Raw genomic sequence first — 27,394 nt, 5'->3', positions numbered from 1 at the left:
TCATGAATTATTTATTCGTAAACAAAACCATAGTAAAATGTTAATCAAGTTACTAGTCATAGATTGTGTTTCTTGAAACACTGGCACAGCCTGGTACAGTAAAATAATATCCTTTGCAAGAGAGATTATTATACACAATTACGCAAGAAAGTTAATGTTTAAATAAATGTATTGTTGACTCAATCTAATCAGAATTTTTTTTCAATAGTTTATTCGTAGTACTTAGGGGGAAAAGAGAGAAGCTTGAATCGGAATCCTGCGAAAAGGAGAACCGTAATAAAAGCCCTAGTTTAAATTATCTAAGACAAGCAGTTGTGATTTAAAAAGGAAATTTTCTAAAAGTAAGCTATAAAACATTGGCATTCTCATATCAAGAGAAAGGCATCCTCAGCATAGTCAGACAGACCCACACTCATAAAACTGAAAAAAAGGAAGACGAATCAGCAATAAGAAAAGAAGGGTGGTCAGAAAAGACGATTTACCTTGGAGGAACCGTAGTACCAGAGAAGCAACTCTACCAGGAACGTGCGGTGTACAATCCTAGCGAGAGTTCTGAGGTTCAAATCCTAGTAAATGCAGTTACTTTTATACGGATTTGAATACTAGATCGTGGATACCGGTGTTCTTTGGTGGTTCAGTTTCAATTAACCACACATCTCAGGAATGGTCGACCTGAGACTGAACGCTACACTTCATTTACATTCAGACATATCATCCTCATTCATCCTATTATCCTAATACCTTATAGTGGTTCTGGAGGCTAAACAGAAAAAGAGAGAGAGACCTTCTTCACAATCCCTTGGGAGACGGATCATTTTACCAAGATTTTACCTTTGATCATCTTAAATATAAATCCGCAACAAAAATTGTTTTTCTCGAGAAATTAAAGTACCATCGCAGAACAGGTACAAGATTTGTAAAGTAACAACTTATCTTATCTAAAAAGTGTGAATATCCAAAGAATTAAACTGTTAAAAATAATATAACAGAAAAGTTCTTCGTATGAGTAGGGTAAAATATAATTTCCTTTAATGTAAAGTATTTTGCATTTAAAGTCTTAACAAATCTTTAATTTCACGTTTTTAAGATACTTATTATTAACCACAAATTAAATATATTAAGGGCAACGTCTCTGCCTTTTGATCGGAGTTCAAATCCCGGTTAATGTTACAAAATTCACGAATTTTGACATTCCATTGCATAGAAGGTGGGTGGTAGGCGGAAGCTAATAGTTCTAAACGGGAAATAAATAAGTCAATTGATTAATATTTGGCTTCTGAGCAAAGATTTTTACTAAACATCTTTGACCGCTGACCTTAGACTCGCGACACATGTAACCTCTGTTGGTAAGATGCCAAACTACCTTAGTGTTGAAGAAATATATACAACACAGCGTTTCATAACAGAAAGAGATACAGTAACTTATTGCTTACGTGTCTGTTCTAATCTTTCTTATGGATAGGACATGCAAAGCGTCTGAGATTTATTATTTTTGTTTAATAAAAATAAAAAATGCCTTGAAAACAAAGTAAGTTTTTAAAACATTATGATGTCATAAGCAGTTGACTGAATTGTCCGTTGTAATTTAATATATGAATAACTTATTCAGTCAATTTTACTCTTAATTATAATTAATACCGTAAACATTTAAAAGGAACGGTACAGTAAATAAATACGCAACGAAGAGTAGTTTATATTTACTCAGTAGATTTTCGTTTACTGCGCATTACTCACAAGGATCGTCTTTAATGCAGTAGAGGGGACAGTTCGTTCTTATACGTAAGGTGACCAGCCGGCTGTATAGTCAGTCGGAATAACTGACATGGCGAACTTGTGTTTAATAACAGTGATTTGCCTTTTAGGCACTATAATTAACTCGGCTTACAGCGCGCGAGTTGTCTGTTATTGGGATGGACGTTCGTTCTGGCGTGAGGGTAAATATTAAATTTATATACTGTAAAATAAATTATATATAATTTATTAATCATGAATTACGAGAATTGTTATTCTCATGAGCTTGAAGGTGAAGACTACAAATTACATTTGTCTTTTTCCAATACCTTTAATAACAGGAAAACGTTAACTGTAATCATTTACTCATAAATATGTGTGTGATGTTTAAAACTAAATAAAATTTCATGGCTTTGTAAATGGTCATAGATTTTTAATAAATCGTATTTATTCATGAATTAATGTTTAAACTACATACGTATGCTTTATTTTCACCCTAAAATTTTTAATTTTGTGCGTGGGAAGTGATAAATATCTAACCGCTATCAAATCTACAATCAATATATAATAGTTTTTACGTAATCGTGGAACCACACATTTGTTTGGCAATTACCAAACAATTAAGTTTGGTAATTGCAGAAATTATTTATTTGATTGATTTATTACAGCAATTAAGTAAAATTTGAAGATAAAGATTTTACTATAATTCTTTTAAAACCCCAGCTTACATTTTTAAATACGTAATTAATAATAACAATAATAAATACTAAAACAATAATTAATAATTTAACTTGAAAAAATAAATGAAAGGCTATTTTTATAACTTTGCAAAAAAAAACGTATATTTAAAATTAAATTAAATTAAATTCATATTAAATATGAAATTAATTGAAATTAAATATTCATTAAATTCATTTCCTTTTTTAAAGTTAATCTATTGTAATAAAATTCATAATCAGAAGACAAAACTACATAGCCTTAATATTTTATAAATAATTAAATTCAGAATCCTAAAAAATCAATGAATGCTTTAGTTTCAAAAAACAGTGCTTGTAGTAGTATGTATGTTTATATAATTAATTCACAAAGTTATTACATGCATTTTAAAAGATTATTCTCTTTTTACTTATGGGTTAAGGTTTCTTTAGTGTAAAATATGTCTACTTTAAAGTAATAAACATTAAAATATGTATATAACTTGAAAATTTAGGCAGCATTTAATTTATTTTTCTTGAAGAAAAACTAACTTATTATATTTAATTTTTTTTTTAAATAGTTAAGTAAAACAATTGTGCTAAAAATTAAATTAAGTAAAAAAATAATTGAAATATTATTATTATTATTCACATTCAAAAATTTTTTATTTAAAAATATTTATCATAGATTTTAATTAGTTCAGGATAATGCAGTTAAAAAAAAATTATATGATAATTATTTTAAAAATAGTAGGATTACATTGAATTGTATCAAACATACAATGAATTTGCGTCAAGTTATAAATATAATACGTACTAAAAACTATGTGAAAAACAAAAAAAGACAATAGATTGCTAAAAAAAAGAAAATGTTAAATTGTTTACGTTAATAAAAACACCGACAATAAAATACATTACGAATTTATTTTCAAGTAATTTTTTTTTTAAATTGATGACTTTTCTACAAAAATCAATTTTTTTAATCCAATAATCCATAAAATTAGAAGTAACTAATGAGCTTTATAGTTTAAATAGGATTTCTTTAATAAAAAATAAATATAATCAATAAAAAAATTTGAAGATTATGTGTGTGTGTGTGTGTGTGTGTGTGTGTGCGCGCGCGCGCGCTTGTACGCGAAAGATAGATAGATAGAGAGAGTGTGAGAGAGATTATATGTGTGTGTGTGTGTGTGTGTTATTGGTTGTATTAGTTTAATAATTTCAGTCTGTCCTACATACGACTATTATGATGATAATGCAATATTGAATATTATGAAATAAGGTACGCCCTAACTCCAAGCATTTTATTGCATAAATAACCTGTACAGCCATATGTTCATAAATAAAATCAGATTGAATTGCTAAATAAACTTAGGTTATATTCATAATAAAGTATAAAATGATCAAACCCTTTGTGTGTATGAATATAATTTTTTCCCCATATAGTTATTTGCATGGTCATTATAAATCAAGAATGTATATATAAATAAAAAACAATTAGGTTTGTACATTATCTGCCCTTTCTTAACTAATCCAGTTTATTTAAGAGACAGAATGCTAAATAATTAACTTATTATATACGTAAATGTAATTGATGTAGTTAATTTCAATATATGAACGTAGTATTTGAATAATTAATCTGTAATTGCTGTATAATTTAAAATAGACCTAAAAATATACTTTGCATTCATATATATATATATATATATATATGTATATATATAAAATCAGTTTCAGTTACATTAACAATAGATACAAGTATACAATCATTTCATTTAAAACTTTGTATTTTTTTTTTCTACTTAATGTGCATGAGGTCCTGCTTTGTATATATACATATATGTATTCATGGGAGTTTTACGTACACGCCCAGAATCTTCTACAATTTTAATGAACAAGTTTAGATAGAAATTAGCAATAAATACCTTTATTATTATTTTAAATTATTTTCCACTTTATTTTTTATTAATAAACTCTTATTATAAATTTTTTATACTGCTTATATTACAATTTTTTTTTTTTTTTTTTAAATTATTATAGGTAATAAAATTACTTTCTGTTTAAATTATACTTAATTATACATATTTATTTTTTAATAAATTTGTTTTATTATTGTAATTGTAATCACTGTTTTCATGATGGAGTGTTGGCATCTCTGTCTTTCATCTAGAAAATTTTGGGTTTGAATTCTGGTCAGACTTATCTTAATTTGCTTCAAAACACATTTTTCATAAAGGAACTGTGATTGAGTTACTTTATTGAGTAACTACCTACATTGAGCCCATTATTGATTTGAAAATAAATCAACAAAAATGATTCTTTTTTTAAATCTTAGGTGATGAAGGGTATGTTTTTTATTAAAAATAAGGACAGAATATGAAATACATTAAGTGAATGTTAAACATAAAAAAATATAATTTTTGTTACTCTTTGTATTGTAGCTATTCATCTAAAGATTTAAATTCCTGTGTAAATATTGTGAGGTCAGTATACCAAAAAAAGCATGTTTTTCTTATTTATATTATTCAGGTAATTACTGCTGAATAAAAAACTGAGTTGGACATCCATCAATACCAAATAGTAAATTAAAGAACCTGATTACTTCACAATTAGAAATTAAAATCTTATTGTCAGAGTAACTGTGATTTATTGTGATAGTAATACATAAGGTTATAATAACCTTGATCAACATCGACTGATTTTTATAGGGATATTTATTTCATGGTGTAATAGCTTTTATTGGATGACGTAAGATTTCTTTATGCAATAATTAAGATAATTGAGAGAGCTTTTGTTTAGGTTTAAATACCTACATTAGGTAATATTGATTGATATTGAATTATTTTATCTTTTTTCGTGTTATTTCATTTCAAGTAAGTAATCTTTATGCATCATTCAATTTCTTTACCATTTCCTACTCAAATGATAAAAAAAAAACATTTAAAAATATCTTATTATTAAACCTCTTGAAAATAATAAGCTTCAGAAATGTTAATTATTATTAGCTCATAATTAATTATGATTAGGATTAATTTAATCTTTTCACCTTTTTTTTTACATAAAACTTGACTTCATCAAATATCTAAAACATCTTCATAAAACACCACACATTTGATATTTAGGGCTTTTCATTTCCAGAAAAAACATAATGAATAAATAATTGAGTTGGACATCCACTAGTACCAGATAGTAAATTAAAACATCCTAATTACTTTATCATTAGAAATTGTTCTCTTCATTGTATTGTGTTAGTAATTTTTATGCTCAAAATTTAATTAGACCCTTTGTGTTTAATAATAAAAGCTTTACATAAATTTCTTTCATTTTTTAGTTATAATACTGTAATTGAATCAACTTGGCACATTCACCTGCTCACTTATACCATAAAATATAATATAATTAATACAACATAAAATATATTAATATACATTTGAAATATATAGTAACAGACAATTACTAAGATTTTATTGCCTTTTTTATATATTCTGCACTACCCACTAGATGTTTTCATTTTGTACAAAATCTAGTTAGATTTAATTATATTTGTCATTTAAGCTAAGTAATTGTTATATGCTTCTTACTTTCTTAAAATTGCACATTCAAAGTTTTTAATTATTTCATTCAAATGTGCAGATTATAGACAAAAATTAGGGCATTAATTTAAATTTTCTCTTGATTTATATTATCAGTCAAGTATTAGAAACCATTTTAAAAGTAACCTTGATCAACACTGATTGATTTTTATAAGGATATTTACTTCATGAGTAATAATTTTTATTGGATAATGTATAGATTTATTTATGCAATAATTAAGATAACTGTAGCATAACTATATTGATTACTGTTACATTATTTCTTTAACACTTTAACTGTTAATTATATTAACATCTCCTTGGTTTTTAGTTATATATTTATACCAAATATATTATTATTGTTTATTATGTTAAAAAATTACCTATGATTACAAGTTAAACATACAACAGATAATGCAAGAAGAATAATTAAATCAGATTTCTTCTTATATTTTTGTAATAATATTGTATTCAAATGATTATGTAAAAGCATTAGCTTTGCATTAAACTCACTGCCATTTTACATAAAAAATATGCAGTCTTCCTCTCAATCAGTCAATCTAGACTGCTTAACCACAAAGTTCTTACAGTTCTTCAGTATCTTACAACAATATTTCACACTTAACTATGCCAGTTTTGGCTATCCATCTTACACAGTAAATTTAATACTGTAATTGATTTCTACCTTACCTATGTTGGATTTATGTTTATAATAGTTCAACCTCATTATTCAACCACATAACATTTTTGGCACTGGAAAATATTGTATAATAAAAATAAATTTTCATCATACTGATAATCCTATCTTGGTATGATTAATCATGCTAGTTACTTATGAAAACAGATTTTAAGCTATTTCAGCTATTTTTATATAAACCATTACTCTGGCAAATAAAACTAAAGAATCTCTTAGTTGACAATTCAGAAGTAATATTTTTGTTTACAACTAGTGCAGGATATTCTTATGTTTGAAGATTTAAATATATTTCAAACCATTCGAAAAATTGGCTTTCAGAAATTTACATATTTTGAGAAAATAACCTTTATACAATATAAATTTATCATATAAACCATTTATTTATATGGATATAAATTATTATTTAATTATTATTATTATCTAATTTATTTATACAGATATAAATCCATATAAATAAATTTAACATATAAATAATTAAATAATTTATCATATAAATAAATACCATATAGATCAGTTGGATTAATGTTATAAGAGATTGGATTAATGTTTTAAAGTATATGACCTTTAAAATCTATTAAATAATTCAAAAAATGAAACCCTTTCTACTTGGAGTAATTCATTTGTATAAAATTGCATTTAATATTATTTTAAAAAAACAACTTCATTATCATCGAAAGTAAAATAATTTAATTTTCTGTTGCTAATATTAATAAAAACTTTTTTGTAGGTTATGATAAAACAGAATAATAAAATAAATACACATATTTTAAAAGGAGTGACCTAATCTTTTGAGTTATAAAAAACTGATAAAACATTATTCATTGTAAGAGTGTATATATAAAATGTTTGTTCCCTGCAACAATCAAACAATTATCCAGAATTATGTCATATCAGAAAACAGAAATTGATATTTACACAATTTGTTTAGGTAGTTTTGATGGTTAACTGTAATAATAATCCACTGGTCGTTAGCATCAAATCAGTTAGTTGTCAATATTATTCATTAGAGTATAGAAAACACACACATATATATATATATATATATTAGTTCTTCCTGGCATATCTGAGATAGTGTTGACACTACTAATGTTGTGTCAACAGGACCATGTGGTGTAGTGCAGAACCATGTGACAGGACATTCTAGGCAGTGAGAAGCCAGTCTAGAGACTGGTCCAGTAATCTATCCTCACCATGTGCATAAATTGAGCTTTCTAAACATTGATGAGAAATACAATATTTTTTGATGCTGCAGAGCCTTTTTTAAATCCCAGTTTAGGTTATATCTACATTTAACGTATTTTTCTGTTACACATTAGTTGTTTTAATTCAATTAATAGCAATGTATTAGAAATGACTGGCCTGACACTAAGAGCAAACAAGCTCCTGCACTTTATCTGTAGCCTTTCAGGCAATATGATCTCTTAATAATAAAAAGTACATGTTACCTTGTTCATGTCGTCATTTCATTTATTTACTTAGCAACTATAAGCTGATACCCAATTATAATCATTTTTATACTTTTATAATTACTTTTTCTTTGATTGTTATATCACAAGTAAAAGAACTGTTGTAGTCAAAAAATGAGCCCAAGCTTTTTTTGTTCTATTAAAAAATGAGAGATAAATTTTTTAGCATGTAAAAAATGGTATATTTGATCAGGATCTGAGCAGAATTCCAGATGGCATGAGAAATTCTAGCACTACTTGAAGATGTGCTATTATTACAGTTAGTTACAACAGATACTTAATTATTCTGTTATCCATTTGCACCTGAGTAGTATACAATTGGTGAAACATATGGTTTTAATTTTTCAAAGTAAGGAAACAATAACAAAAGTGTATAAAGAATCCTAGTACTTGTTTTGTGAATGACCTCACTTTTTTTATGTAAATTTAACAAATTAAATTTTACTTTTTTTTTGTCTTGAGTTGTTTGACTGGTTTGATTCAGCTCTCTAAGATTCACTAACTAGTGCCAGTCATTTCATTTCAGTATACCCCCTACATCCCTAACAATTTGTTTATCCGTATAACTCTTCAATATATTCCACCCAGCTACTGACCTTTTCTTTCATATTATAAATTGGTAAACCACTTTGTTTAACACATTATTAGTTTTTAATTTATGTACCACAAAATTTTCCCTAACTTTCCTGTATGCTTCGTTTATTTTACCAATGATCATTTCTCTTTCCATTTCTGAAACTTTTCTTTAATCCACTCTTCCTTTGCTAGTTTGTCCTTCCTTTTTATGGTATTTCTTAATTGTTGATAGTTCCTTTTACTTTTTTCATCATTAGCATTCTTATATTTGCTATGTTCATCCATCAGCTGAATATATATATATTCTGATATCCAAGGTTTTCTACCAGTTCTCTTTGTTCTGCCTATGTTTGCTTCTGCTAATTAAAGAATTTCCTTTTTAACATTCTCCCATTCTTCTTCTACATTTTCTAGCTTATCTTTTTTACTCAGATCTCTTGTGATGTCCTCCTCAAACATCTTCTTTACCTCCTCTTCCTCAAGCTTCTCTAAATTCCACAGATTTGGATGGGCTTTACCCATGTGCATAATCTTCTATTATGATTTTTAAACTGGGTCTTGGCAATTACTAAATTATACTTCATGTAAAACTCTGTAAGTCAGTTCCTTCTTTTATTCCTTTTGCCCAACCCATATTCACCCACAGTATTTCCTTCTTGCCTCTTCCAATGCTTGCATCTCCAACTGTTAATTAATTTTCATCCCCTTTTGTGTTTAATTGCTTTGTCAATTTCTTCATATACACCTCATCTCAATGGGCACTTGTAGGCATATAGACATTAACAATCGTTGTCGGCTTAGGTTTTGATTTTATCCTTATTACAATGATTCTATTACTAAGCTTTTTGAAATACTCTATTCTCTTCCCCCTCTACTCAGTCATTATGAAACCTACTCCTGCCTGCCCTCTTTTTGACATTCCTTAACATTTGCGATCCATTTGTGAATTAATCATTCTAAAATCACCTGGCCAATAGTTGTTTTCTTCTTCCCACCAAACCTTGCTAATTCATACTACATCTACATTTAACCTATCCATTTGCCTCTTTAAATTTGCTAACCTGTCAACCTAAATTTTACGATGAAACCTATTTAATAAAATGGATATTAAAGTAAAGAAAACAGAATTTTTTATTATAATTGCTAGTGGAAGATTTACCCAGTGACAAATATAATCTTACTGTAATTAGATATATCATAACAGTATTTCTAGGGATAGTTGACATAACTTATTGATGAATATAAGTGAGAAAATTAAAACATGTTTTTATTTTTTGTATTTATCAAAATATTTTTATATATATATATATATATATATATATATATATATATGACAAAGAGAACTAACAATTGTTGGTTTTTCTAATTTATGTACTTGATGCCGTTTTTAAATTAGAAGATTAATGAAAAATTTTCACATACATCATTCTGCCAAATACCAAGGATCTTACAGTATAATTTCATTAAAATAAAAAAAAAACATTTGACCACTACCACATAAATAAATGAAATTCTAAAGGTCAAGCTAAAGCTAGCAGGATCTTACTTTGCTAGTTAATCATAGGATCACAATAAGATGTAATGAAATGAAAAAAGAGATTAGAGGAGTGTTTCTTGTATTCATATAAAAAAAATCAGAATATGAAAGACAACCCAAACATTGTAATACAGGACAAATATTAATCAGTTTACCGTAGTAAAAGAAAAATATATTGTTTGTATTAACATATTAGAATACTACTTTTGTATTACAGAAAAACAATATTATAATTAAAAAGCCTGTACATTTTTTTAATGAGCTGTAAACCTATTTTCAACTGAGAAGTATTTTTTACAGTTATAAGCTAGCTGTTCATATGGTAGTGAAAATTTCCAGAGATAATGAAGAGAGTTTTTTCATCACTATACATTTTAGTGATTCTACCTCATAATCTTTCATACATAAAATTAAGAATTCCCCTTTCCCTATAATTAATGAATTACAAATACTTGTTAGAAAAAATAACACATAATATGTATGATTATAAATAAAACCCTGTAAAACAAGAGATCAGATTTCTAATATTTAGATAATATCTTAATTAAGACTATTGACAAGAGTTTGTAATGTGAATTTTTATTGTATATTTACATTGTTAAATGGGTAGAAGAAAGTAAAATGACGTTTTTTTAATGAATTACATGCATCATATACAGAACACAATTGAGATTTATTACATATTCACTTTCTACAGAAATTTCACTTTTAGTACAGATATATTTCTAGAAGTATTTTAACTATTAAGAAGGAGAAAGTATGAAAAATTATAATTCTTAACTTAACAGATTTAGCAATATTTGTTCTGGAGAATTCTCATTTATATCATTTACTACAAAATAAAAATAAGTGATTATTCATTTGTTCTAATGATATACTGTTCTTAAAATATCCCCTAAAATAATTAAATTAAATTAAATACACACTCATGCACTAACTTTATACATAAGTTTTATTTTTTTAAATTTACAATAACAATTTTTTATTAGAACAAGTTTATATCATAGTACTTATGTTGAGTATCTCTTTCATTATTCTTGAAGTGGAAAAATGCCAGATTTAAGACCTTTTGTGAATTACTGATAATAATAATAATAATAAATAATTATAAATTGATTCTACAATTTAAATTTGCTTTCTTTTTTGTTGTAACATTACATTTTGAACCAAACCAGTATTCTTATGCAATTTGTTGTTATATCTTATCTTTAAATCTGTTTAAATCATAGTGTATTTTTTTTTTTAGAGAGTGTCTCTTAAAAATATTTTGTTATTATTTCATTAAAAAATTATTCTTAAGAATACTGTGTTCTTTTATTTTAATTACACTCTTTATAAAAGTGATTACACAATATTATGTATGTAATGTATAGAAATAAAAATAGATTAATTAAAGTAAATTATATTTTATTTTAATTTATTCCAAACATTTCGATCATTAAAAATAATAACACTGATAACAATGAAATAATTCAGTTGTAAATTAGCCTACTCAAGTGAAACTACATTTGAACATGAATAAGTAAATATTCATTTTAATTACTTTTTGACAGAATTTTTTTTTAAATTCAGTTATCTACTAAATAAATAACATATCTAGAACTTTGACCAACATGCAGTGAAATAATGATGGTATAAGCATAATTAAAATTAAAAATAATAAAGATAAACAAAAATAGTTAGTTAATTGAGTTCCAACAATTAAACCATGCAATATGAACTATATTAAAAGTTTATCAACCAAATGAAGTCACTAGCAACAATACATATGTTTCTTTTTTCTTTAAAAAAAAAAAAAATAAGTAAGCTTCTAAATGTCCATATAACAATCTAATCAGCTTAATCTTTTTATGTTAATGTGCATAATGTATAAGGAAAATATTTTTTCATTTATTAATATTTATTTTATTCAAAGATTTTGATTGGGGGAGATATATTTTACTACTTTCAAAGTTAGTTTTTACACACTCAAAATATTCTATATTTTACTACTTTCAAAGTTAGTTTTTACATACTCAAAATATTCTCATTTATGAAAAAGTAATTATTTTAACTAATTTATTATTAGTAGTTACTTAAAAAAGACGTAATACATACATTTTTGATACAAACGTATAAGCAAATGTAACTTTTATTGTTGCATTATGATTGTAAATTAAGTAATTTTATAATTTTTTAAGTAAGAAAAACATATTGAAGGATGTGACAGGGTGTTTTTGTAACTTAAAAATATATAACATAAATATATTGTCAAAATAGCCATTGACAAGAATAGAGCAATACAAATCAACATAAATTATGGTTTTTATTAAGAACCAGACTTATTAAGAAAAAAGTGAGGAATGAAGTAGTTTCTTGTTGCCTTCTTTATCAAGCCAAGTATACTGATGTATGTCAACAACCCAATCACACCAAAATGTAGATGAGTTACATCTTCATTCTGTTCACTACAAGTACTGGCTGTGTTATACACATCATTACTCTCAGAAAAGTCAAGATCAAACTTATCATGAGTTTATGGCCGATCCAATGATCAGCCACAAGACTGAGCAAATTCAAAGCAACAAAATAATTTATTTCATTCTGTTGTGAAAAAATACATTTTATTTCACATAAATAATTGGTTTACTGTTTACTAGCTGACCAGTGTGGACTACTTTCATCCAGCTATATTATAAATGTGGTTCACATTTTTTATAACAATATTAACAACCAATTTAATCTTCTGCTTTATACACTGGCATAAGTAAGAAAATTAATTTACTTAAACATTTAATTTATACTGGTTAACAAATAGGTTTTTCATATATATTCAGACTGATTCCAAACAGAAACAGATAAATTAATCCACATCTTTAAATTCTGTAGAGTTATTTTTATCCTTTATTAATAATGCTATCTATGTTTACAAATACCATAAAGAAAGTGACAACGAAGTTGTTACACTTTCCTGGCATTGGTTATTTATTCTTACACCGTGGAAAAATGATTCATGAAAAAGTTTAAAAAATTCAAAAATTTAAATTTTTAACTTTTAACTGCTCCCTCACATCCAAAATCACCTCCCAAGAAAATTGTTTGATTTGTTTGATTTACTATGTCAAGTGGAAGAAACTAAAATAAATTCCACTGAAAAAAGTACAGTCAATAAAAAGTTACCTAAGATTTCTATTTTGATGTGGAGTTAAATTATGACGAAATTCTATTGTAATATTATTATTAAAAGCTTAAATAAACTAAAAAATTTGTTAAAAGATCAATATTTTTAAACTCTGATCTGATTCCCCATCCCCAAAATATTTTTTGGGGCATGCTTAGGAAGATATAAGAAAAAATTCAGTTAAAAAACATGCTGTAAATAAAGGATAGTTTTTTTTACATAAAAAAACTATTCTAATAAAAACTATTCCTAATAAAAAAATATAGTTAGGGATGTAGGATGTAGAGAGTATACTGAAATGAAACGACTAGCACTAGATGGGGAATCTTGGAGAACTGCATCAAACCAGTCAAATGACTGAAGACAAAAAAAAAAAAAACATAAAAAAATTAAATTGACTCAACTTTTAAATAAGATATTGACTCCAAACTTTTACCAACAAATTACCCTACATACACGAGTCTCTTTGCCAAATATCATCAAACTTGATTAATTGTATCAAACTTTGTTAAAAGTTATAAACCTTCAAACACACCAACACACATACATACGTACAAATATTACCCTCCCATTCTTTTTTGTTTTTTGGTGTCCTGAATCATGTATTGTCAACAAATGAAAAAACTCAATACTCCATTTTTTGACTGATTACCATACTTTCCTTTTTGCAGCATAACTCTAGAGATATGGTGGCAGGAAAGTAAAATTATATAATCAAGCTTTGCAATTAGAAAATTAAATTATTAAACTTTCTAAACAGTGATACATTTTTTCATACAATCTTTGACTATATTAACTAACAAATTACTGCATTATCGTTAGTAGAATTTTATACAAGTATTACATAATATCCATTCTTATTCTATCTATAAGCAACACAAAATGGGATTTATATAAATAATAAAGTAAAATTTAAAAACATGAATATTTTTACTTAGAAGATACATTTTAACTCTGATATTAATTAACAATACTGCTATTTATCATTATACAGGTGTTGCTAAGATAACTGTGGAAGAAATCAAACCAGCATTGACATACTGCACTCACTTGATTTATGGATTTGCAGCAATTGATGATGATGACTATAATTTGGAACCTATTGACAAGAAATTAGATCTTGACAAAGATAAGGGTCACTCACAGTATAAACAGGTTACAGCTTTGAAGAGAGCTTTCCCTGGCCTTACAGTACTTCTTTCAGTAGGAGGGTATGCTGACACTGATGATCCTGAGAAATATTTAACTCTGGTGAGTATAACTAATGTAAATTGGTTTTTTATTTTATTTTTTATTTAATTTTAATTTTTCAAAAAACATTTTGCTTGAATTTATAAACTATGTTTTCCATTTATGTTAAAATGAACTATTAAATTTTACAGTTTTCAAATTATCTTAATAAAAATATTCTTTTCCTGTTATTACTTCCATGAAACAAATTAAAAATTTGTTACTACAAGGAAATACTTCACAAAATACAGTCAAATATTCAAATATGAGTCTTATACAAATATGAGTCATTCCTCTGCTTTATTGAATGTTGTTTTCCTTATTCAAAAACAAAAATATTTCAGAAGTTTTTCTTTCCCAGTTTTTGAATATAAAGTTTGCATTTGTTGGTAATTTTAACTATAACACTAAAAGTACTATCACCTGTTTAATTTCTGTAATTCACAACTTATTATTAATTAAAATATGAAAAAATTCAACTTTATAAAAAAATATCTTTAACATAATTACCATAACAATCCTTATAAAGTTGTATTGTTTGTTAACAAAGAGATGTTCAGACCAGAAAACTAAAAAACCCTAATAAAAAAATATGTTTATTTTTAGCTAATATAAAATTTACTTCCGATTGGCTGTTGAAAACAAACACCATTGTTACAGCGTGCATATACAATAGCTACCAGCAATCTATAACCTCATTACAAACCCATTTGTTATCTCTTTTTTCAGTATAGGTTAAATATTGATCAATGATATATGGAAGCTGTCATTGTTGCCCCCATGATCAGTTTAAATGCAGAGCAAGATTAATTATTTACAATGGGAAAGACACAGCACTATTAAGATCTATCAATAAATTGTGTTGTTTATATGGTACTACTAGTTACAGCACTGTGAGAAATTGGTGCTGGGAATTTTAAATCCCCCTTTAAAAGTAATTTTGAAGAAAAGGAAACAGACTGAACTGAAGTTAAACCAAAAGAATTTTGAGATAATTGGTGTTTAAGATCTAACAGAGAACAGTATCTTATTTGTCTTCTAATCTTTTCACTAGAGTAATGAACTCCATTTATGATACCACGTTTTCAAAACAAAGTTATTATCAGCATGTGAGTTATAGAAAGTTCATGCATCTGTAATAGCATGTACAAAGCTAACTCCTAGATATCATAAATCTAAATTTATTTATGCCATAATATATTGAGTTAATAACAAAATTTGTAATAATTTCTGTTTTAGTAATAAATTTACAATGAATAAAATTATATCTCTTTTAACAAAAGAAAATTATGTTAAAATGAAGGTTACAAGAGTAAAGATGAAAAAAATTTTACAGGGATTAAATTTAAATGACTTGCAGCATCAGAACAAAAATCCTACTCTGTTTTACAGAAACCATTTTTAAATAGCGACTCCACTAGCTACTAGAAAATAACTATAGATAATAATCAATAAATAAATTGGTACTGTAATTTAATTTTGCAAATAATCTTTTCACAACTCTTACCTACTCTTCTCATTACTTAGCAATTCATAGCTGAATACTTGAGAAATCAGTATGCTGTTTTCATTTTGGAACTGATTTTAATAATTTAATCCATTTATCATCTTTTTCTCAGACTTCTCATCTAAAATTAAATCTTATTTTATATAAATTTCATCCACCTCTATCCGTATAATCTATTTGATTACAGCTATATATGTGAATGATCACATTATTTGTTTCATACAAGAGCATAATCTGGAATAGTGTTTTAATCTTTATAGATTTTTTTCTACAAGCTTTAATGATTAGATAATAATAATTTAATATTTATTTCAGCTTGAATCAAAAGATCATCAGACCAAATTCATTAACTCAGTGAAAACTTACCTGACAAAACATGAATTCGACGGCATTGATCTTGCATGGCAATTCCCCCAAGTTAAAGAGAAGAAGGAACGTAGCACAATTGGTAAATTATTTTTATATTACTGAAATAGTTTATGTTATAGAAAAAGATATTTATTATTAGCTTAATTTTTAACAAAATATGATAAAACAATCTGAAAGTATTTCATATTAAATAAAATTCATTATGAATAAGATAAAATATTGAAATAATAAATCAAATAAACCATTGTTCAAAGCATCATCATCAAAATGGAGACAGCAGAGCAGATATACTACTGAATTATAAAAATTTGATGCATCTACTGACATTCACCAATAATATAAAAATACTCTCATAAATTGATCTTGTCCGATTATCTCATAGCATCAGTACAGAAAATTACTTGTCATTTTAACACATAGCATACATGAAAGTAACAATTATTTAATTAATGGATTTATGTTCATGACACTTCCAAGAGATATAACATTAAAATGGATTATTTTATAGTAGTCCTAAAAGCAATAAAAACGATTTAATTAGTCATTAAACTTTATACTATTTAAATTTCAAACTGTAAGTAAAGAATAATGAAGTCACTTCTGGTAATTAAAATAAAATCATAAAATTATGTTATCTTATCTGTACCATAACAACAAATTAGTTTTAAAATAAACTGATGAAAAAAGTAAATTCAAAATCTGTTATTTGTATAACATAATATGCAAATTGCATTATAATACATATTTCAAGTGATCAGAGAAGCCTGAGATCCAAATCTTCATTCTGTGTTAGATATCTTCTACATTGAATTTTTTATTGTATTATTGGTTCCAAGACTTTATTTTCTTTTTTAAATGTGATTTTGAAAACAGCCATTTAATTTAGAAATGTTAATTATTCAGAAGCAGTTTAACATTATTTATTTGTAGACTTCTGCATCATTCATGGTATCAACATTAATAAAACTTAAAAGAGTTTAGGAGATATTCAATATATATATATATATATATATATATATATATATATATATAAATACGCTTAAATCTTTTCTTGGCATAATTTTTTAAGTTAATAATGTTTTTATTTTTTTCAATCATACACTGGTACTCAAAATACTATTATAATATTGTTATAATGTCTCTATTACTGTGTTGGACAAATTGTGGTGTTCTTGCTACCTTTTCTTACAAATTATCACATTTAAATACGAGGGTAAGTCAATTATTATCCGCAATTTAGTTATATTTTTGTTTATGTTGGTAGTACTGTCATGTTGCATAGATGACGCATGCGTGGTTTAACTGTTGTTATGTCTGCGCAGGTTTGATGCTGCTAGGTTAGTTCCATTATCGCTGCTTTGCCGTTAAACACAGTTGCTCCGCTTTCTGTTTGCACCAAAGAAGAGCAACGTTCAGTGATCTGTTTTTTGTGGTCGGAAGGTATATGAGAGGTAAATTCATCGAAGACTTTCGGTACAGTATGGGAACAGTGTGTTGCCGCAATGGAGTGTCTACGAATAGATTAAAAAATGGTCGTACAAGTGTTACGCACGATGAAGGAGCCGGACATCCGTTTACCGTCACATATGAGGAAAGCATTGAACGTGCACGTGACATGGTTTTCTTAGACAGACGAGTAACTATTGATGAAGTGGCACATCGTCTGCAAATTAGTCACAGTTGTGCCAACGAAATCATTCACAACAGACTTGGGTTTCATAAAGTCTGTGCAAGGTGGGTCCCAAAACAACACACACAGCTGCATAAATAAACACGCTTGGACATCTGCCAAAAACATCTGGATCGCTATGGTAACGAACAGGACATCTTCTTAGACAGAATCATCACTGGTGACGAAACATGGATCCATCATTACAAGCCTGAGAGTAAACGCCAGAGTATGAAATGGAAACATCCAAATTCGCCCTCCAAAAAAAAGTTCAAGACCCTAATATCCCCAAGAAAACTGACGCTTATGGTATTTTGGGACTCACAAGACCCAGTACTGGATCAGTACGAGGTAAGGGGCACGACAATAAACAGTGCGTGTTACAGTGAGATGCTTACTGCCAAGCTGAAGCCTGCAATTTGAAGCAAATGCCGAGGACTGCTGTCGAAAGGTGTTGTTGCACGACAATGCCCGTCGTCCACATACTGCTACCCACACTGCTGAAACATTCCAGAAACTCAACTTTGAAGTACTGGCTTATCCTCCGTATAGTCCTGATCTTGCCCCTTCTGACTACCACTTGTTTGGTCCACTCAAAGAGGCAAATAGGGGCCGTCAATTTACCTCGAACGAACAGTGAAAGAAGTGGTGCATTCCTGCCTCGCAGCTCAACCGAAAACCTTCTTTTATGAGGGAATCAGGAAGCTTGTGCAACGATGGACCAAGCGCGTTGAAATGCATGGGGGACTATGTTGAAAAATGATGTACATGTAAGTTTCCTATTTGTATTGCAATAAAATTTATAACTACATTGTGGATAATAATTGATTTACCCTCGTATTAAAATAAAGTCATTGAGATATGATAAAATGTTCAATAATTTTTGTTATCCAAAAATAAATTCAATCCTACTTTTATTATAGGTATATATCGATTTTGGTTCAAGCTATAGAGATAGAACAAATATCAAAAAACCTTTAGAAAGTTGAATGGACTTTTAAATTACTTTTAATTTGATTCTAAACAAATAATCTGAATATTTATAATTTTTGAATTTTTTATTTCAGGTTCCATTTGGCATAAAATTAAGAAAACATTTGGATCAGAAGTCGATGAGAAAGCAGCAGAGCATAAAGATCAATTTATTACATTACTTAGAGATTTGAAAGCAGTCCTTCGTACTGATGGTCGTTTTATATCCTTGGGTGTTTTACCACATGTCAACAGCTCATGTAATTAAGATTTTGATATCTCTAAATTCTAAAATTTAGATTAACAAATTTTGACTCTTGTTATCTTGTGTGTGTATATATATATATATATATATATATATACACAAGATAACAAGAGTTATATATATATATATATATATATAACTAATCCTTGAAAATATGAAAACTATAATCATGTATTTTTCTCTCTCAAAACATATCTTCATTGCATTACACGTACTTTAAATCATTGAGGAATATGTAAGTATAGGTATTTAAAAATTTTTAAAGAGTTAACATTTATTTTTCACAAAAAAAATTAATTAACTTTTTCCCAGAATAAAACTTATTCTTTAACAAAAAGCTTATCTAGCTTCGATTGAACAGTGGTATCATTTTCCTCTCCTCCATGATTTTGTGATTGTTATCATAAAATCATGGCCATTGGCAAACTTTCATACTTCTATCTTCATTTGGATTGATCTCTAAAATGAGATACTTTGCTTCTTCATTTGGTTTGAACAATTCCTCAAGTTTTTTGACTGAAATTTCTTTGGATGTGGATTCTGTTTTTTTCTGCTTCCTTTTCATCTTATTCTTCCTATGCCTGTTGGGCTCAATTTCATGAAGATTTTCATTGATTAGTTCTTTTGAATGCGATTCCAATAATTCTTTAACATTTTGGGAATCTACTTCTTCAAAGCTGAGGCCTTGTCTTAATGTAGCAATTTCATTAATAACATCACTGACTGCAATATCAAAACCACCAAAATTTTCCATGTATTGGCAAAAGATTCTGAAAACTGCTCTCATGAAGCTATATGTTACTTCTTCCCAAGACTGTGGATGTTTTAACTGCTTGTTTAATATCAGATTTTTTCCAAAATTCTTCTAGAGTGATTGGATTATCTCCAGTTTTAACTTAATTGCTTGGGCAAAAGTACTTTGTATAAATATATATATATTTTTTTCAAATCATATGCTTTGAATTTAGAAATAATTACTTGGTCCAATGGTTATAGTAAATCAGTCAAATTTGGTGGTATAAATACAATCTTTACATAACTATTTAAATCATTGAAGTGAGATGTCCAGGGGCATTATCTAGAATCAAAAGAAGTTTAAAGTCTTTAATTATTTTCCTTGCGCTATTTCTCAACTGTGGGACAAAAATACATAATAAACCTTTCTTCAAGCAACTGCTTTGACACCCAAGCATTTTAATGTGATTTCCAAATTACTGGAAGAGATTGCTTGTTACAGCCTTTAAATGTACTTGGGTTCATCGTACAATAAATTAGCATCCACCAGTTTTAATTTGAGGTCACATTCGGCATTATCTCTCTTTAGAAATGTTAATCTGTCCTTGGATGCTTTACAACCTGGTGTTATCACTTCTTTTCTTGCTAAAAATGTTCTCATTGGCAATTTTTTCACATAAGCTGGTTTCATCAACATTAAAAATTTGATGATATTCATACCCATTTTCTTCAGTTATTTCGTTTAACTATTCAGGATTATTTGGCTGCCACATCTTTATCAAAATTCACCGCTTCCCTGTAAGTTAAACATTTTTTAAGCCTGATCGGGCTTTGAAATGTTCTAACTAGCCCTTTCTTGTATTATATGTTGCAGTATCTCCTTGATATTCATTTTCTTTAACTGAAGAAAAAAGGCTCAAAGCTTTGATCTTAAATTGCTTCCATCAATAGAAATGCTATTTTAATTACAATCTTCTAACCCAGTGATTCCCAAACTGTGCACCATGGCACCCCCTTTTTTTAGAAGACTGGAAATTTTGCTTTTTCATTATTTTATTTGTTGTTAAAACTTGTTGGTTTATAAAGCATATGCGTAGTTTCCCAACATTTAATTTAAGAAAACAAAAAAAAACTTTATAATTGGAAAAATATAGTACAATATTAAAAGTTAACTACGTTCAGAAAAAGAGGTTATTACTAGAGGTTACTTTTAGTTTCATAATTGACAAAATAATTAAATTATAAATAAATACTATCAATTATGAACAACTTAATCTATCTTATTAATACCATAATTTAATTTTATCATACTTTATTCCGACAAAAATTTACAAATGAAGAATAGAACATGGCAAAACAAATAAAATTCTAGATATGAAAAATAGTCTTGTATTATACCTAATTATCCTTTAACTGTTAATGTAAAGTCATAATAAATTACTCTATGCCCTAAATATTTTCTGAAACTCTGAGCCAACTACCAGCCAATTATATTATTAGCTCAGTTGCCAAAGACAAAGTAGCACCCAATTGATTGATTAATAATTAATTATCTGTTTGCTTTCTTGTTGTTGATTTCCCTTTTACAGCACAAAATTGCCATGATTCACTATTTAAATGAGTTTTACCATCTCTTACTTTCATAATCATATTATGTCTCATTGTTATTTGACTTTTTTATTTTTCTTTCTTTTATAATTCCAGATAAAATACCCACATAATAATTTATAAAAATAATTTCATTTCTGAAAAAATGGCTTCTCCAATCTATAATTGAAACCTGAACTCAAATCTTCTGTAATTAAAATACTGTTTATTTACACTTCAAAATTGTAATTTTATCAGATTTTCAATTCTGTTTTGTCTGAAAACAGAAAATAATTAATGGATAGCAGAGGCAGTGATATGAGTATGTATTCATAGAGGATTGGAAAGGAATATCTTGAAAATTTATTTCTAGTAAAAGTTCATTCAATAATAAAGACAATAATCAAGAACTGATGTCCCAGTTGCCATACAAACATTTTGATAATAATAAATATTGTCTTCGTAGTGAAATCTGAAGTAGGTAATGTATGTAGCAGACTGTTTTCTGAATAAAATCTCCGCTTCAGATTGTTAGAGTAGGCTAAATATTATATGTAATTAAATGCTTTTATTGGTGAGAGAAAGTTTTTATTTCACTTCATTCCATAGATTTACTTTTAAAATTATATGTCAAAATAATAAAAAACTGTAAATACAATTGTTAGATAATATGAATTATATTTTGGATTTCTGAGATCCTAGACTCATATTGATGGCAGTTATTAATACTTTAATCAAAATTGATACCAACTGAAAATAATTAAAGAAAATATGAAAGATCAGATTCTTATATTAGTAAACACTTAATAATATAACATTTCTTAATTATGATAAGTTAAGAACATATTTAGTTAAAAAAATATTTAGTTAGTTATATTCTATTACAACCAGTTTAATTTTTATTTTTCAGTATATTATGATGTTAAGGCTATTACACCATACTTGGATATGATCAATTTGTGGACTGTTGATTTCCGAACTCCCAAACGTACACCTCAGCAGGCTGATTACTCTGCTCCTCTGTATTACATATATGACAGAAATCCACAACAGAATGTTGATGCTAATGTCCGTTGGTGGATTGATCAGGGAGCTGATGGTAAGTCAATTGTCATATCTTTACATCTATATACAAAAAGTATTGATCTAGATTTTTTTTAAATGTAACTATTTTTCCTGTGATTTCTATACGTGTCAGTATAATCAATTTTTATTTTATTTTTAATGAGGAGTAGTAGATGATTGGAATGATAGAAGTCAAAAAAGATAGAAAGAAATAACTGGAGAAAGATGTGTGGTGAAAATGAAACATGAGCCAAACTGTTTATCATTGTCTTTTTTTCACTGCCAATAGAAGCATCTTAGTTTAAGAACAATCAAATTCTTTATTCTCAGTATCTGAATAATCTTGATATTTAGTTCAGCATCACTTGTTCAACAAACTGTCGCATACTTGCTCATGACTAGATATTTTGCAATAACTGAAATAGAATTCAACAAACCTTTATTTTTATTGGCAAATTTGGTGCTTTCTTATTATAAATGCTTTCTATTTTCTTTTTAATTGTTTAACTAATCTTATTTTTGTAAAATAGCTTTATATTTTTTTCTCATTATTTTAACTGTTTCAAAAAAAAAAAGGAAGATTTCATTAATCAACATTTTCTCATACATACAGTTCAATTAAGTAGCCAAAGGACAAAAATAGCCATTTATTTCTATACCTCATATAACTTAAATTATTCCGTGCATTCAAACTTTTAATATAACACACTGCAGTTAGTTGTCATTGTTAAAAAATTATTTTTTATTTAGTGATTAGATATCTGTTTATTTTGAAAACTTTACTTTTTTAAATATTTAACAAAAAAAACACATTAATATCATAATTTATCTGAAAATACCAAAAGATTTGAGATAGTCAACAACTAACATAACTGATTCCAGCTATAATTTCTTTAATATTTTATTGCTGAACTCAATTAATGTACATTGCAATCAAAATGATTGCATCCTACCATTATTCAATTCAATGGAATGTCTTAAGACGTGTGTATAAATCTGGAGTAAAACACAAAAATATCTTAATTGATACTGTACATATGGTAAGTATTGCAAATGGTTGTAAGCAACCTTACATGAAATAAAAATCAATTGTGAAACTATAACAGCCATTCTAAAGAATAACAAGAAATTGAGTCAATCGTTCTAAGGAAATGAGAATTGAATGGTTTCCCATTCTCTTCTTCAGAGAGCTGAATGTTTTGTATAATATCAGTCAAGATCTAGTTGATATTTGTCCATACAAATGATCACTTTCACTCTGATCACTGCAGAACTGACTGTAATAAATATCATTATTCTCAGAAAAAGTAACTCTCAAAAGATTCCTCTTGAACTCAAGTGCTTTACATTAATCATCCCTTTTCTATTGAAAAAAAACGTGAATTATAGACTCTTTAAGGTTTCATCTATTAATTTCTTCTTTTTTTTTAATTTGAAAACACTAAAATGTGTTATTTTTAAAATATTTAATTTTTTTTAATGGTGTGAATAGTACAGGCTGAAAACACTCTTTAGTAACAGATGAAGAACTGATAAAAATTTATCATGAATTCGGATTATATATTTATTATTATTCAATTCAAAAACACTTAATTTTTAATATATTTTTCTTCCATATGTTATAATTAGTTTTAAATTTCTTGATTTGTATTATATTGTTGATTCTTTGTTTATTTATATATTTATTTTTGTTATTTATATAGCAGAAATGAAAAACACTGTCAGAATAAACTCTGATTAACCATGATTTTTTTGACTTTATTAATAATTGTTGTCCTAAAATATTTTTTGAATCATATACCTTTAGATTTAAAATATAACAGAAAATATTTCTTAAAAATAATATGAATTGTATACTATTTAATATAACATTTTAGATAATTAATAATATTGTATTAATGTCAACTCAATGGATCAGTAGGCTCAGCTGTTAAACCTAAGATTGATACACTTATTGACTGATACACTTAAGATCTTGGACATACCTTAAATCTACACATTAATATTGACACTAAATCAGCCAAATGTTCATTTAATTATCTACAAACTAGCAAATCTTATGCAGAAACCATGTCTTAAAAGAACCTAAAATTAGCTTTCTATAGTTATATTTAACTTTTTTCATCAGTTGATGAACCAGAGTTTATTATGTAACTCAAGTGCTATATTTATTTGTGTAATAAAAATATCTATTATCATAATGACTTTGACATCATTCCTACTCAGTTGATGTAAATTATATTTTAATTTTTCAGCACACAAGGTAATAGTTGGTATCCCAACTTATGGACACAAATGGAAGATGACATTAGACAGTGCTATATCAGGTGTACCTCCTATTACTGCTGATGGACCAGGACCAGCTGGCCCACACACAAAATCTGAAGGTTTAGTAGCATATTATGAGACATGCCCACTTATTGTAAGCCCAACAAATGTAAAAGCCGCTTCAGACATGTTAAGACGTGTTACAGATCCCAGCAAACGTCTTGGAACATATGCTTATAGACTTCCAGACAAAAAGAAAGGAGAAGAAGAAGGTGTTTGGGTCTCTTTTGAAGAACCTGAGACAGCAGCTTACAAAGCTCAGTATGCTAAATCAAAAGGACTCGGTGGTGTAGCAGTGATTGAACTTTCGCTTGATGACCCACGTGGAATGTGTGATGGTACAAAGTATCCTATCGTTAAATCTGCCAAAGTTAACTTGTAATTTAGATATCTTCAGAAATAAAAAGAAAAAATATTATGCATTCAGTGAATAAATTTGAACAATTTTACAACATTGTCTTAATATTTATTTTATTTGTTTTAATCATATTATGATTCCATCAATCATTGAATTTATCATTTTCAGTTAATTCGTACCAATTATGTGATAATGTAATTTTTTTTAATAAAATAAATTTATAATTTAATAAATTTTGTTTTGATATTTTGAGCAAGTCTTTGAGCCTATTCCAAATTTTAATTCCTTCTAAAGGGTTTTTACTTTTCCATTTAAAATTAAAGTTCTTTATATTTTCATTAATAAATTACATTTATCGGTATTAATATTTAAGAATAATAAACAGTATAAAATTTTAATTAATTCTACGATTTATTCAGAAAACACATTAAAAGTAATTTATTATAATTTTATAATAAATTCAGTTTCAGGTAATTAACCTAGTAATAAATTTGATATTACTTCCCAAAGGTTTATTGAGGAAGAAACTACTATATATTATAATTAATTACTCTACCAGATACTTATTTGTCTTTAGATGTGCAATTGATATTCTGCTCTGAGATTGATAGTCTGTTATAATCACAAATTGATTAATTTGGTATTTTTTTGTGGTTTTTTTTTTTTTTACTTGTATTTCCATGTTTTTGACCTTGAAAAAACAATCTTTATATTTGATTTAAACAGAGAAGAATAAAAACATTTCTTTTTTATGAAATTTCAAATTCATTGAGGTATGTTTTTCCTAGTACTAAATTCATTTATATAGTTTTATGTATTAGTCAGCCTAGAATGAACATTATGAGCATTATAGCATGATGAACATTATAAGACCTACTTGCTTTTAGCCTTGATTTTTTATTATAGATGTAAATACTGCAACTTTTATATCAGCAGGAAATAAGGAAATAACTGCTTATGAGTAATTTATAGAAAACTTAAGCCATTACAAGCAATCTCATAGAAAAAAGTACTTGGAAAAAGACAATTCAACTTGGTGAAAAAGTGTTTGTTTTAGAAGTCATTCAAATTTTCATTGGAAGTAATTCCAGATCATGGTATGAGTTCCAGTAGATATACTGGAACTCATTTTGATTTTGTAATTCAAAAATAAATAACTAAAAATAAAAAAATCTGATGTGGACACCACATAACTTCCTTGTACACCTATTAAATTACATATACACATTTTTAAAAGTACATAAAATTTTATTTTACTAATAACTTCTGATTTTTTTCATTATTTATTGTAAAAAAAAATTTACAATTAGAAGTTAATAATTATTAATAAATCAATATATTTAAATACAAAAAGGTAAAAAAAAATTGTATTTGGGCACCACATGCTTCTTTGTATGCCTATTAAATTACATATACACATTTTTAAAAGTACAGAAAATTCTATTTCATTAATAACGTCTGATTTTTTCAAATTCTTTTTTTGTTATTATTGAATTATTATTCATCATTAATTTTTTTTGCTTTGACAGGTTAATAATTATTAATAAATCAATACATTTAAATTAAAAAAAAGAGATATGTCTGATTTGAACCAAGCTGGCTTCCCCTAAGATCCAAATATTTCATTAATTAAAATTTTATTTGGCTATACAATTTTTGCCAATGAAAATGTACACCAATGACAAGTAGTACTCTCTACCCTGTTTCAAAAAACTTTTTGTATTTCTATACTACAAATTTTATAATGCACTACCATGTTGTTGAAAACTAGGAACAATTTTATAAAGTACTTTAGAAAGAAACTCTACAATTGACTGTTTACCCAAAATTCTGATAAAACTGAAACAATGATCATTACAGCAATGTAACATTAAG

General features: G+C 26.9%; 1 protein-coding gene across 1 annotated transcript; it reads left to right on the top strand.

The window, feature by feature from the left end:
* Positions 1–1,774: 1,774 nt before the first annotated feature.
* On the top strand, positions 1,775–25,613 carry LOC142320586 (chitinase-like protein EN03). Its single transcript, XM_075358547.1, has 6 exons — positions 1,775–1,934; positions 14,429–14,685; positions 16,487–16,619; positions 19,277–19,441; positions 22,679–22,867; positions 25,089–25,613. The coding sequence occupies exons 1-6, from the start codon at positions 1,823–1,825 to the stop codon at positions 25,541–25,543; spliced, it is 1,311 nt and encodes a 436-aa protein (XP_075214662.1). The 5' UTR covers positions 1,775–1,822; the 3' UTR covers positions 25,544–25,613.
* The last annotated feature ends 1,781 nt before the right edge of the window (positions 25,614–27,394 follow it).

This window comes from Lycorma delicatula, chromosome 2, assembly GCF_047948215.1.
Source record: "Lycorma delicatula isolate Av1 chromosome 2, ASM4794821v1, whole genome shotgun sequence".
Lineage (NCBI taxonomy): Eukaryota > Metazoa > Arthropoda > Insecta > Hemiptera > Fulgoridae > Lycorma > Lycorma delicatula.
The sequence above is the reverse complement of the archived record's forward strand: the minus strand, read 5'-3'. Positions and strand labels throughout refer to the sequence as shown.

What these genes read in the sequence shown, in the direction of transcription:
- LOC142320586 (XM_075358547.1), top strand. Translation starts at nt 1,823, where the DNA reads ATGGCGAACTTGTGTTTAATAACAGTGATTTGCCTTTTAGGCACTATA. An exon ending in ACCACATGTCAACAGCTCAT is followed by an intron (nt 19,442 to 22,678) that starts GTAATTAAGATT and finishes TTTATTTTTCAG; the next exon opens with TATATTATGATGTTAAGGCT. An exon ending in GATTGATCAGGGAGCTGATG is followed by an intron (nt 22,868 to 25,088) that starts GTAAGTCAATTG and finishes TTAATTTTTCAG; the next exon opens with CACACAAGGTAATAGTTGGT.